Source organism: Anguilla anguilla, chromosome 16 (assembly GCF_013347855.1).
Source record: "Anguilla anguilla isolate fAngAng1 chromosome 16, fAngAng1.pri, whole genome shotgun sequence".
In the NCBI taxonomy this organism is placed as follows: domain Eukaryota; kingdom Metazoa; phylum Chordata; class Actinopteri; order Anguilliformes; family Anguillidae; genus Anguilla; species Anguilla anguilla.
The window spans coordinates 540,043-552,944 of NC_049216.1; the positions used below are offsets into that span (position 1 = coordinate 540,043).

General features: G+C 44.2%; 1 protein-coding gene across 7 annotated transcripts in view; it reads left to right on the forward strand.

Annotated features, from left to right (window-relative positions):
• The window catches only part of LOC118215376 (diacylglycerol kinase zeta-like), a 140,775-nt gene that overhangs the window by 81,228 nt on the left and 46,645 nt on the right, over nucleotides 1-12,902 (forward strand). For 5 of the 7 annotated variants that reach the window (XM_035396098.1, XM_035396096.1, XM_035396100.1 and 2 more), the window contains 3 exons: nucleotides 3,211-3,290; nucleotides 8,930-8,971; nucleotides 11,570-11,639. In XM_035396098.1, the coding sequence (XP_035251989.1) occupies nucleotides 3,211-3,290; nucleotides 8,930-8,971; nucleotides 11,570-11,639 (192 nt within the window). The remainder of the gene's footprint in view (nucleotides 1-3,210; nucleotides 3,291-8,929; nucleotides 8,972-11,569; nucleotides 11,640-12,902) is intronic. The other 2 variants (XM_035396099.1, XM_035396102.1) reach the window with 1 other exon arrangement.

Genomic DNA, 12,902 nt, shown 5'->3' on the forward strand with positions numbered 1-12,902 from the left:
CTGACCCCAGAGACACTCCCCCTGACCCCACGGACCCTCACCCAGACCCCAGAGACACACCCCCTGACCCCACGGACCCTCCCCCTGACCCCAGAGACACTCCCCCTTACCCCACAAACCCTCCCCCTGACCCCAGAGACACTCCCCTGACCCCACGGACCCTCCCCCTGACCCCAGAGACACTCCCCCTTACCCCATGGACCCTCCCCCTGACCCCAGAGACACTCCCCCAGACCCCAGAGACACACCCCCCGACCCCACAGACACTTCCTCTGACCCCACGGACCCTCCCCCTACACACCCCCTGACCCCACGGACACTCCCCCTGTCCCCAGAGACACACCCCCTGACCCCACGGACACTCCCCCTGACCCCACAGACACTCCCTCTGAGTCCTTAAACACCAGGACACCCCCACACCTGTACTCTTCCACCAGGTTATTTCCCATCCAAACCACTAACAAGTACTCTTGAAGCGCACTCCTGCTAAGCTTCAACAGTTTATGAATGAGAAGGGTACAGGCTGGTATGGCTGCTTAGCTTCAGCAGTTTGACATGAAAGGGGTACAGGCTGGTATGGCTGCTTAGCTTCAGCAGTTTGACATGAAAAGGGTACAGGCTGGTATGGCTCCTTAGCTTCAGCAGTTTGACATGAAAAGGGTACAGGATGATATGGCTGCTTAGCTTCAGCAGTTTGACATGAAAAGGGTACAGGCTGGTATGGCTGCTTAGCTTCAGCAGTTTGACATGAAAAGGGTACAGGCTGGTATGGCTGCTTAGCTTCAGCAGTTTGACATGAAAAGGGTACAGGATGATATGGCTGCTTAGCTTCAGCAGTTTGACATGAAAAGGGTACAGGATGATATGGCTGCTTAGCTTCAGCAGTTAAACATGAAAAGGGTACAGGGTGGTATGGCTGCTTAGCTTCAGCAGTTAGACATGAAAGGGGTACAGGGTGGTATGGCTTCTTAGCTTCAGCAGTTAGCCATGAGAAGGGTACAGGGCAGTATGGGCGCTTAGCGTCAGTAGTTTAACATTAGAAGGGTACGGGCTGGTATGGCTGCTTAGCTTCAGCAGTTAGCCATGAGAAGGGTACAGAGTGGTATGGCTGCTTAGCTTCAGCAGTTTAACATTAGAAGGGTACAGGGTGGTATGGCTGCTTAGCTTCAGTTAGCCAGTTCCCTCCATACATAGCACTGATCATTATGGCCTGACAGTTAAATTTTTGTTTCATCTGACCAGAGAACACTCCTCCAAATGGCTAAGTCTTTGTCCTTGTGATCACCTGCAAAATTCATTCTGGCTTTTTTATGCAAGTCTTGGAGTAGGGGTTTTTTCCTTGCGCAACAGCCTTTCAGGCCATGGCGATGTAGGATTCTCTTAATGGTGGATGTAGATACTCTGGTACCTGATGCCTCCAACTCCTTCACCGGTTCCTTTGTTGTTTTCTTGGGGTTCATTTTAACCTTTTGGATCAAAGTTTGTTCAGCCCTGGGAGTTCATTTATGTCTTCTTCCGGAACGATGCAGTGTCTGTGTGGTTCCAATATTTTTGTATTTGCATAAAATTGTTTGTACAGATGCTCATGGTACCTTCAGTTATTTGGAAATTGCTCCTAAGGAGGAACCGGACTTGTGGAGGTTCACAATTTTTTTCCTGAGGTCTTGGCTGAGTTGCTTGGATTTTCTCATGATATCAAGGGCAAAAAAGGTTGGCCCTTAAATACAGCCACGGGTGCCAATTAACTCCTAATTATGACAATTGGCCAATCAGAAGCTTCTAAAAAGTCATTACATCAATTTATGTAATCTTCCAGACTGTTTAAAGAGACAGTCAACTTGGTGTATGTAAACTTTTGACCCACTGAAATTCTGATATAGTGAATTAAAGCTGAAATAAATCTGTCTCTAATAGATTGTTTGAACATTACATCAGATGTAAACAAAGTAGATGCCCTAATTGACTTGCCAAAAGAAATGTACAGTAACATGAAATGTGCAGAGTTGAGAAAAACTGAGTTAGAATATCTTTAGCTTCTGTGTATGTAAACTTTTGACCTCAGCTGTATGCACCCAACTGTCTCAATGGATAACATGTATTTTAAGGCATTGCCAAGTAAAGATATAAAGGTCCGTATGACAGTGATAATTCCTCATTAGGTACCAGAGCACTGCAGTGCTGGGCTAATTTAAAGTGTGCTTGGTTCAGCATTGGTTATCCTTTGTGAATCATCGATGGGGATCAAATAAGATGGTCCATTAATTCCAATCCCAAATTCAATCGCAAAACAATCAATGAGATTCCGTCCTGTCCAAATCTCCTGAAAAATGCAGCTTGAGATATGATATGATATGTGTCATAAGGTGCCTGTTATGCTGTTGCCTTCGTTGATGGATACCCTTTGAAGTCTTAGATAACATTGCTACTCCTCTAAAAGAACAGCAAAAGAATAAAAAGAAGAGACAGAGAAAGAGGAGGGGAGTGAGAGAAGCCAAATTGAATTTGAGCTGCCTGTTTTGCCGTTGCTAGGCAACAGTGCATTCTTAGGTGAATACATCGGCCTCCAGTGTGACTGGACAATTCTGGAATTCTTCAGATGGTGATTTTAATACACCAGTCTAAACTCTGTCCACCCATGATTCATTCTCCAGGGCTGCTCATTTCCTGATATAAGGTACACTGCATATTTAGCTGAAAGGTGTCCCTGAATGACAGAGTTTCAGTCCCCACAGAAGATACTGGTACTGAAAGTATCAGATCATTAATTGTCCCGTGGTGAGTTGCTGAGTGACAGTAGCCAGTGACTGCCAGTCTGATGGACAGGCACTCAAAGCTCATTCAGCTACAGCTCCATGCATCTTCCTGTTACCCTTACAAGGACCAGGGCTGTTTTCAGAAGGTCTTTTCCTAGTTTGCATCCTCCTGATTTTTAAACAGCTGCCATTAGTTCTCATGCTCAGGTGTCATTAGTCTCTCAGATTTTTCAGTGAGGTTTAAATGGTTGTTTTCAAGTCATTTGTTGTTGTTCTGTGCACTGCAGATTTTCCCTACACCTCTTGCTGGATATTTGATTAAGGGATTTTACACATAATCAGTAGTCTCTTTCTTTAGATCTGCAGCGTACATATCTGTAAAACGTCCAGCAGGAAGTTTTATTCAGGATCACCGGGTAAGGGCACTGCTGCGCACTAACATAATTCTGTTTCCCAGCAATCCCATTGGGCCTTATCGTCGTCCCGGGAGACAGTGACCTGGAAACATGCCGCTCTCACATTGAGAGGCTACAGGAGGTAAGGACGAGAAGAGAGAGTGTGTGAGCGAAAGAGCAGGAGAGAGAGAGAAAGAGAAAGAGTCCAGACAGACAGTAAGACTGTAATAGGGCTGTCAAAAAATATTAGAAGTTAGAAACTATTCAAAAATCTTAACGTTACTGATCAGCTCACAATTTAGGCTAAATAATGTTCCCATGGCAGGCTATGTTTCCTTTCTGATCTGAAGATTTTGATTAAAATGGATGATGAAGGAAGTTAAACAAACTAAACAGAGTAAGTAATTAATGTTGTTTTAGGCTACATGCATTTTGAATAGTTTAAATAGTTTTTTGTGTTAAGAAATAAACAGGGATTTCCTATAAACAATCATTTTTCTATTATTGTGATTAATAAACACTGAGTTGTGACACATTACATCCACGAGAAAGTGCTTTATTCATTTGCACATTAGGCTATAGAAACTGCAGGGGGCTCATTTTTAAAACTTGCGTGCATAGCCTACATCTAGTGAAGACCTGACGTAGAGCCACAACCGTTTCCACGGTCAAATCGAGTCATGTTGAAATTTTATAAATCACTACTTTGATGTGATTTTCTACGTACGCGCCACACAGTTGATCTAAAATATGTTTTATAAATGAGGTCCCAGATGTAGTAACCTAGTAGGAAAGTTCACCGATGTCCTGTATTCTACTGCCCGCTTGTGGAAAATAACGTGCAGACCAGTTTAGAGGGAGCGTCAGATGCATATTGCGCCTGACAATAAGCATCTTATTTTAGTGAATTATAGGCAAATTGTATTTGAATATATTTGAACGCTAACTAATTACAAAAGCTAATATTCAAACTCAATTTCATTTTTGACAGCCTTAGACTGTAATGGCTAACCCCTACATCCCCAGGCTGGGTTGGGGGGTGGCTGTTGGGGGGTATGGTGTTTTTCCATTTCTCCATTGACCTCAGCTCAGTGTGTGTTCTCCTCCCCCGTTGTCTAATAGAATGTAAAATGGATTAAATAGTGCATGAAATTCATGGTTGTAAGGCCCAAGCTGCTAAAAAGCTGTGCCATCAGCCAATCCTTTTATTTCTCTTTAGTTTCAAATGGACTGCCAGACACATCTTCACCCATTGTTGGTTTGGAGGATGCATCCTTTCTTGACCAAATCTCACATTTTTCAGGAACATTTGAAAACCTGCTACTGTTTTTCCTGAGCATTCCTTTACTCTTATAGGAATGTTCAGCACTGACCGGTGCAGCTCACCTAAACTGATGGTCTTCAGTTACTGTGTTAGCTGAGTAGTCCTCACTGGGAAATTAGCAGATAGACAGCTCCTCATTGGTTACTACTGAGACAGACAGGTCCTTGCTGGTCACATCAGACAGACAGGTCCTCACTGGTCACTAATCAGACCGACAGGTCCTTAGTGGTCACTACTGAGACAGACAGGTCCTTACTGGTCACTACTGAGACAGACAGGTCCTCACTGGTCACTACTCAGACAGACAGGTCCTCATTGGTCACTACTGAGACAGACGGGTCCTCACTGGTCACTCCTCAGACAGACAGATCCTTACTGGTCACTACTGAGACATACAGGTCCTTACTGGTCACTACTCTGACAGACAGATCCTTGATGGTCACTAACTTAGACAGACAGGTCCTCACTGGTCACTAGTCAGACAGACAGGTCCTCACTGGTCACTACTGAGACAGACAGGTCCTCACTGGTCACTACTCAGACAGACAGGTCCTTACTGGTCACTACTGAGACATACAGGTCCTTATTGGTCACTACTCAGACAGACAGGTCCTTACTGGTCATTACCTGAGACAGACAGGTCCTCACTAGTCACTAATCAGGCAGACAGGTTATTACTGGTCACTACTCAAATGGACAGATCCTCATTGGTCACTGCTCAGACAGACAGGTCCTTACTGGTCACTACTCTGACAGACAGGTCCTCACTGGTCACTACTGAGACAGACAGGTCCTTACTGGTCACTACTCAGACAGACAGGTCCTTACTGGTCACTACTCAGGCAGACAGGGCCTCGCTGGTCACTGCTGAGACAGTTTTATTTCTCTTTAGTTTCAAATGGACTGCCAGACACATCTTCACCCATTGTTGGTTTGGAGGATGCATCCTTTCTTGACCAAATCTCACATTTTTCAGGAACATTTGAAAACCTGCTACTGTTTTTCCTGAGCATTCCTTTACTCTTATAGGAATGTTCAGCACTGACCGGTGCAGCTCACCTAAACTGATGGTCTTCAGTTACTGTGTTAGCTGAGTAGTCCTCACTGGGAAATTAGCAGATAGACAGCTCCTCATTGGTTACTACTGAGACAGACAGGTCCTTGCTGGTCACATCAGACAGACAGGTCCTCACTGGTCACTAATCAGACCGACAGGTCCTTAGTGGTCACTACTGAGACAGACAGGTCCTTACTGGTCACTACTGAGACAGACAGGTCCTCACTGGTCACTACTCAGACAGACAGGTCCTCATTGGTCACTACTGAGACAGACGGGTCCTCACTGGTCACTCCTCAGACAGACAGATCCTTACTGGTCACTACTGAGACATACAGGTCCTTACTGGTCACTACTCTGACAGACAGATCCTTGATGGTCACTAACTTAGACAGACAGGTCCTCACTGGTCACTAGTCAGACAGACAGGTCCTCACTGGTCACTACTGAGACAGACAGGTCCTCACTGGTCACTCCTCAGACAGACAGGTCCTTACTGGTCACTACTGAGACATACAGGTCCTTATTGGTCACTACTCAGACAGACAGGTCCTTACTGGTCATTACCTGAGACAGACAGGTCCTCACTAGTCACTAATCAGGCAGACAGGTTATTACTGGTCACTACTCAAATGGACAGATCCTCATTGGTCACTGCTCAGACAGACAGGTCCTTACTGGTCACTACTCTGACAGACAGGTCCTCACTGGTCACTACTGAGACAGACAGGTCCTTACTGGTCACTACTCAGACAGACAGGTCCTTACTGGTCACTACTCAGGCAGACAGGGCCTCGCTGGTCACTGCTGAGACAGTTTTATTTCTCTTTAGTTTCAAATGGACTGCCAGACACATCTTCACCCATTGTTGGTTTGGAGGATGCTTCCTTTCTTGACCAAATCTCACATTTTTCAGGAACATTTGAAAACCTGCTACTGTTTTTCCTGAGCATTCCTTTACTCTTATAGGAATGTTCAGCACTGACCGGTGCAGCTCACCTAAACTGATGGTCTTCAGTTATTGTGTTAGCTGAGTAGTCCTCACTGGAAAATTAGCAGATAGACAGCTCCTCATTGGTTACTACTGAGACAGACAGGTCCTTGCTGGTCACATCAGACAGACAGGTCCTTACTGGTCACTACTGAGACATACAGATCCTTACTGGTCACTACTGAGACATACAGGTCCTTACTGGTCACTACTCTGACAGACAGGTCCTTGATGGTCACTAACTTAGACAGACAGGTCCTCACTGGTCACTAGTCAGACAGACAGGTCCTCACTGGTCACTACTGAGACAGACAGGTCCTCACTGGTCACTAATCAGACAGACAGGTCCTTAGTGGTCACTACTGAGACAGACAGGTCCTTACTGGTCACTACTGAGACAGACAGGTCCTTACTGGTCACTACTGAGACAGATAGGTCCTCACTGGTCACTACTCAGACAGACAGGTCCTCACTGGTCACTCCTCAGACAGACAGATCCTTACTGGTCACTACTGAGACATACAGATCCTTACTGGTCACTACTGAGACATACAGGTCCTTACTGGTCACTACTCTGACAGACAGGTCCTTGATGGTCACTAACTTAGACAGACAGGTCCTCACTGGTCACTAGTCAGACAGACAGGTCCTCACTGGTCACTACTGAGACAGACAGGTCCTCACTGGTCACTCCTCAGACAGACAGGTCCTTACTGGTCACTACTGAGACATACAGGTCCTTATTGGTCACTACTCAGACAGACAGGTCCTTACTGGTCATTACCTGAGACAGACAGGTCCTCACTAGTCACTAATCAGGCAGACAGGTTATTACTGGTCACTACTCAAATGGACAGATCCTCATTGGTCACTGCTCAGACAGACAGGTCCTTACTGGTCACTACTCTGACAGACAGGTCCTCACTGGTCACTACTGAGACAGACAGGTCCTTACTGGTCACTACTCAGACAGACAGGTCCTTACTGGTCACTACTCAGGCAGACAGGGCCTCGCTGGTCACTGCTGAGACAGTTTTATTTCTCTTTAGTTTCAAATGGACTGCCAGACACATTTTCACCCATTGTTGGTTTGGAGGATGCTTCCTTTCTTGACCAAATCTCACATTTTTCAGGAACATTTGAAAACCTGCTACTGTTTTTCCTGAGCATTCCTTTACTCTTATAGGAATGTTCAGCACTGACTGGTGCAGCTCACCTAAACTGATGGTCTTCAGTTATTGTGTTAGCTGAGTAGTCCTCACTGGAAAATTAGCAGATAGACAGCTCCTCATTGGTTACTACTGAGACAGACAGGTCCTTGCTGGTCACATCAGACAGACAGGTCCTCACTGGTCACTAATCAGACAGACAGGTCCTTAGTGGTCACTACTGAGACAGACAGGTCCTTACTGGTCACTACTGAGACAGACAGGTCCTTACTGGTCACTGCTGAGACAGACAGGTCCTCACTGGTCACTACTCAGACAGACAGGTCCTCACTGGTCACTCCTCAGACAGACAGATCCTTACTGCTCACTACTGAGACATACAGGTCCTTACTGGTCACTACTCAGACAGACAGGTCCTCACTGGTCACTACTGAGACAGACAGGTCCTCACTGGTCACTCCTCAGACAGACAGGTCCTTACTGGTCACTACTGAGACATACAGGTCCTTATTGGTCACTACTCAGACAGACAGGTCCTTACTGGTTATTAACTGAGACAGACAGGTCCTCACTAGTCACTAATCAGGCAGACAGGTCCTCACAGGTCCTCATTGGTCACTGCTCTGACAGACAGGTCCTTAGTGGTCACTACTCAGACAGACAGGTCCTTACTGGTCACTACTGAGACAGACAGGGCCTCGCTGGTCACTGCTGAGACAGACAGGTCCTCCCTAGTCACTACTCAGATAGACAGGTCCTCACGGGTCACATCAGACAGACAGGTCCTCATTGGTCGCTACTGAGACAGACAGATTATTACTGGTCACATCAGACAGATAGGTCCTCATTGGTCGCTACTGAGACAGACAGATCATTACTGGTCACATCAGACAGACAGGTCCTTACTGGTCACTACTCTGACAGACAGGTCCTTGCTGGTCACTACTCAAATGGACAGGTCCTCATTGTTCACCAATCAGACAGACAGGTCATCACTGGTCACATCAGACAGACAGGTCCTCACTGGTCACTACTGAGACAGACAGGTCCTTACTGGTCACTACTCAGACAGACAGGTCCTCACTAGTCACTAATCAGACAGGTCCTCACTGGTCACATCAGACAGACAGGTCCTTACTGGTCACTACTCAGACAGACAGTTCCTCACTGGTGGCTGTGCACTCAGACTGTGTGAAATTCGGGTCCTCCTTTGGGTTGATGATGTGACACTCTTTCACAGGACATCTCCTTTCAGCTACGCCCTCAGGGACTGGTGCTCCAGGTGTGTAAACCAACTGGATGCAGAGTGTGTGTGAATGTGGTGATGGTGATGATTTAGCATATGATGTTGATGCAGGTTTCCTCACTACAATTCTACATCTAGATAAAAATCATTATTTTGGTATAAAATGGACATGATTTTAAACAAAACTAAATAAATTAAAAAAAAACAAATCTTGTTGCATCCCTCCCTTTTCAGCAGCTGATTGGACACATTAAGAACAGTTCAGTTCAGCGTACTTCCAGGGATTTGAGTCCTCCTGTTGTTTTCGGTATCATGTATTGGTGTTAGCTTTACCCATTGTTTATTTTGTTTATTTTATTTGGATCCCCATTAGCTGTATAATAAGACACAGCTACTTGTTTTGGGGGCCGCACAAACAGAAGGAAAAAAGAAAGAAAAAACAAATGACTTGTCCATACAATATATAACATGGAAGATGTTACATGAAAGATGTTTCTGCTATGTACTGTATAGACAGGAACAATTGCATTTATCCAATTCCATAAACTAGAAGAGAAGTACATTTTAGACAATTCCCTTCTTTGAAAAAATGTTAATACTGATAAATACAATGAAGGCCCTCAGTGACATCACTGTGTAAAGTGCTGCTATCAGCTTCTGCAGTGTTGATATCTTTGTGCAGTGTTCATATCTTTGTGCAGTGCTCATATCTTCATGCAGTGTTGATATCTTTGTGCAGTGCTGATAACTTTGTGCAGTGCTGATGTTTTTGTGCAGTGTTGATATCTTTGTGCTTTGCTGATATCTTTATGCAGTGCTGATATCTTTGTGAAGTGCTGATATCTTTGTGCAGTGTTGATATCTTTGTGCAGTGCTGATATCATTGTGCAGTGCTGATATCTTTGTGCTATGCTGATATCTTTGTGAAGTGCAGATATTGTTGTGCAGTGTTGATATCTTTGTGCAGTGCTGAGATTTTTGTGCAGTGCTCATATCTTTGTGCAGTGCTGATATATTTGTGCAGTGTTGATATCTCTGTGCAGTGTTGATATCTTTGTGCAGTGCTGATAACTTTGTGCAGTGTTGATATCTTTGTGCTGTGCTGATATCTTCATGCAGTGTTGATATCTTTGTGCAGTGCTGATAACTTTGTGCAGTGCTGATGTTTTTGTGCAGTGTTGATATCTTTGTGCAGTGCTGACATCTTTGTGCTTTGCTGATATATTTATGCAGTGCTGATATCTTTGTGCAGTGCTGATAACTTTGTGCAGTGTTAATATCTTTGTGCAGTGCTGATATCATTGTGCAGTGCTGTTATCTTTGTGCTATGCTGATATCTTTGTGAAGTGCAGATATTGTTGTGCAGTGTTGATATCTTTGTGCAGTGCTGAGATTTTTGTGCAGTGCTCATATCTTTGTGCAGTGCTGATATATTTGTGCAGTGTTGATATCTTTGTGCAGTGCTGATATCTTTGTGCAGTGTTGATATCTTTGTGCAGTGCTGATATCTTTGTGCTGTGCTGATATATTTATGCAGTGCTGATATATTTGTGCAGTACTGATATATTTGTGCAGAGCTGATATCTTTGTGCAGTGTTGATATCTTTGTGCAGAGCTGATTTGTGAATGTACTAATCGGGACCCCCTCTGCCCTTGTGCAGTTAGCATATTCTGCCACTTTTTCTCCATGTTCTGCTGTGCTTCTCAACATGGTCTGCCCTTGTTTGTTGTGAGCATGTGGTGGCTCTGTGATGAATGTATGGTGATGGTGTCAGTGATCCTGGAGATTCAGATAGGACACGTAATGCTGGAGGATGGCTGCTTTCCTTCAGAAAATGAGCCTTGTGGCTTTGGTGAAGGTTTTTGTATTGTTGCTTGTTGTCACAGTCCAAGATTCTCTTGACAAAGTGTATAGGGAGCCTCCCACCATGCAATAAAACAGATCACTGCACAATAAGACTCAGCATGTACATTTATATGCCTTCCTGTTGACATGAAGCTTATAACTGTAATTACTCTGAAGAAAAGACTTCCCCTCCCTGAGGGTGTCATTTGGGGCTGCTTAACTCACTCCTGCTGTAAGTCAGACAAGGAATCCTTTGAGTAGTGACTGTCCATCTGTCACAAAAGCTCAGTCCCTCTTGCCTGCAGCCTTCGGGGCACAGGCTGAAGAAAACGCCATTTTAGAGCATTGGATGTGAGGGCAGGAGGGGGTTAGAGGCAACACACGTTGGACTTGTATCATAAAAAAGAAAATGGAACAAAATGTTTTTCCCCCCCAGCCTTTTTGTAACTGGGGGTTTTTGAATCATGGCTAACCCATGCCTTTCTGTGCCCAGTGAACTGAAGCCCAGAGTGCGGTCAGGGATTAGATGCCAAGCTTTTTTTCTGTGGAATCAAAGCCCTCAAAAACTGCTTAGCATTTTATACAAGTCCTGGCAAAATACCGGACTAGAAGCACTGACTGTCTCACCTACATCCAGCCCCAATAATTATTTCTTTCTCAATTAATAACTTTCATCAGAAGTCTCTCCTGGGATTTAGGAGGTGTAAAATGTTTCTCCATCTCATTGGTGTTTAGTCAAGAGAGTGGGCTACAGTAGAACTAATCTAATTTCCCTTTTTTCTCCTCAGGAGGGGAGTGGGGCTAAATCAAAAATGCTGTCTTCACAGAAGCTTTCCCCAAAATGGTGTTTTCTGGACTGTGAGTATAGCTTGCCACGCTGTCCACACATGGCTGTTCACACCACACAATTCCCTTAACCATCCTGTAATGTATGTGGGCTTACACCTCAAGGTCACAGGAAGTGATTGGAACTGGAAGGTTAATTCTCAGAAATCGGGCATTGGCTGGACGAAGGGCATGTTGCTACCCAGAGTTCTGTATGGGTTTATTCTCAGAGAGCTGGTCCCTGCTAGCCCTGACTGAGTCAAGCTGGCTTGCTTTATCTGTCTGCAATAGGTATCACACACAAACATGCTACTCAAATATCCCAAACTGGGTGGGGTCGTTATTAACATGGTTTTTAAAAAAGACCTCCAGACCTGAGGAGATTCACAGGACCCCGCTGGTCATTCAGGTTTTAGTTGTATCACAGTGAAATCAGCAGTAGTTTTATTGGATAAATTGGGCAAGATCCTGGTTCAGCATGATTCAATTTAATTAAAGATAATTATGCAACACTTTTTCATTTTTCATGACATCAACAGGACTTGTACCAGTGTGGAATTAGGTCTGCCAATTCAATTAAAACACGTTCCATTAAACCAGCCATTTCTGTATTAAAAGAGATAGTTTGATCAACAGCCTTGATACAAACAGTATTTATGAACAGTACATAAAAACAAGAATTTTGTGATTAAATTATTTTGATTATTATTCTGACTTAAATTAAAAAAGAAAACTAAAAACTGAGGTTTAATTCTAGTTTTTGTTCATTGTCAGATTTTTACTGTGTAATATATGTCCTTAATTGGATGAGCAGTCAAACTGCTACCAGTTCTGTACGTAAGCCAGCTTGCTGAAACATGCTTCACCCATAAATCCTGACTCATTCTGGTAGTCATTTGGCATGGAATTTACCCATGCTAGGACCATCAGGGGTAAAGTTCCATCCTTGGGCATCAGTGACTATTAAAATCATTGACATTTCAGAACAGAGCAGGAGTTGTCAAGAATTACTCTATATATTTCTCTTGATGTCAGCTTAATTTAAGGTGCCAAAGTGTTCTTTGCCCTAAACTCAATTTTAGCCAAGTGGATTTTGCATTGTTTTTATACCCGTACTAAAATAATCTCAGATTTCTTAAATGGGTTTGTTTTTTTAGGAAGCCTTATTTATGTTCCCATGGAAGCATTATGTTTTGGCACCAGCGTTTGCATTAGATCAGGGAAATATGAAGACAGAAGCCTTTCTGCAGTGTTCTAGAGCTTCTGCTCGTATGAATCCAGTGTGGTTGGCCTGCC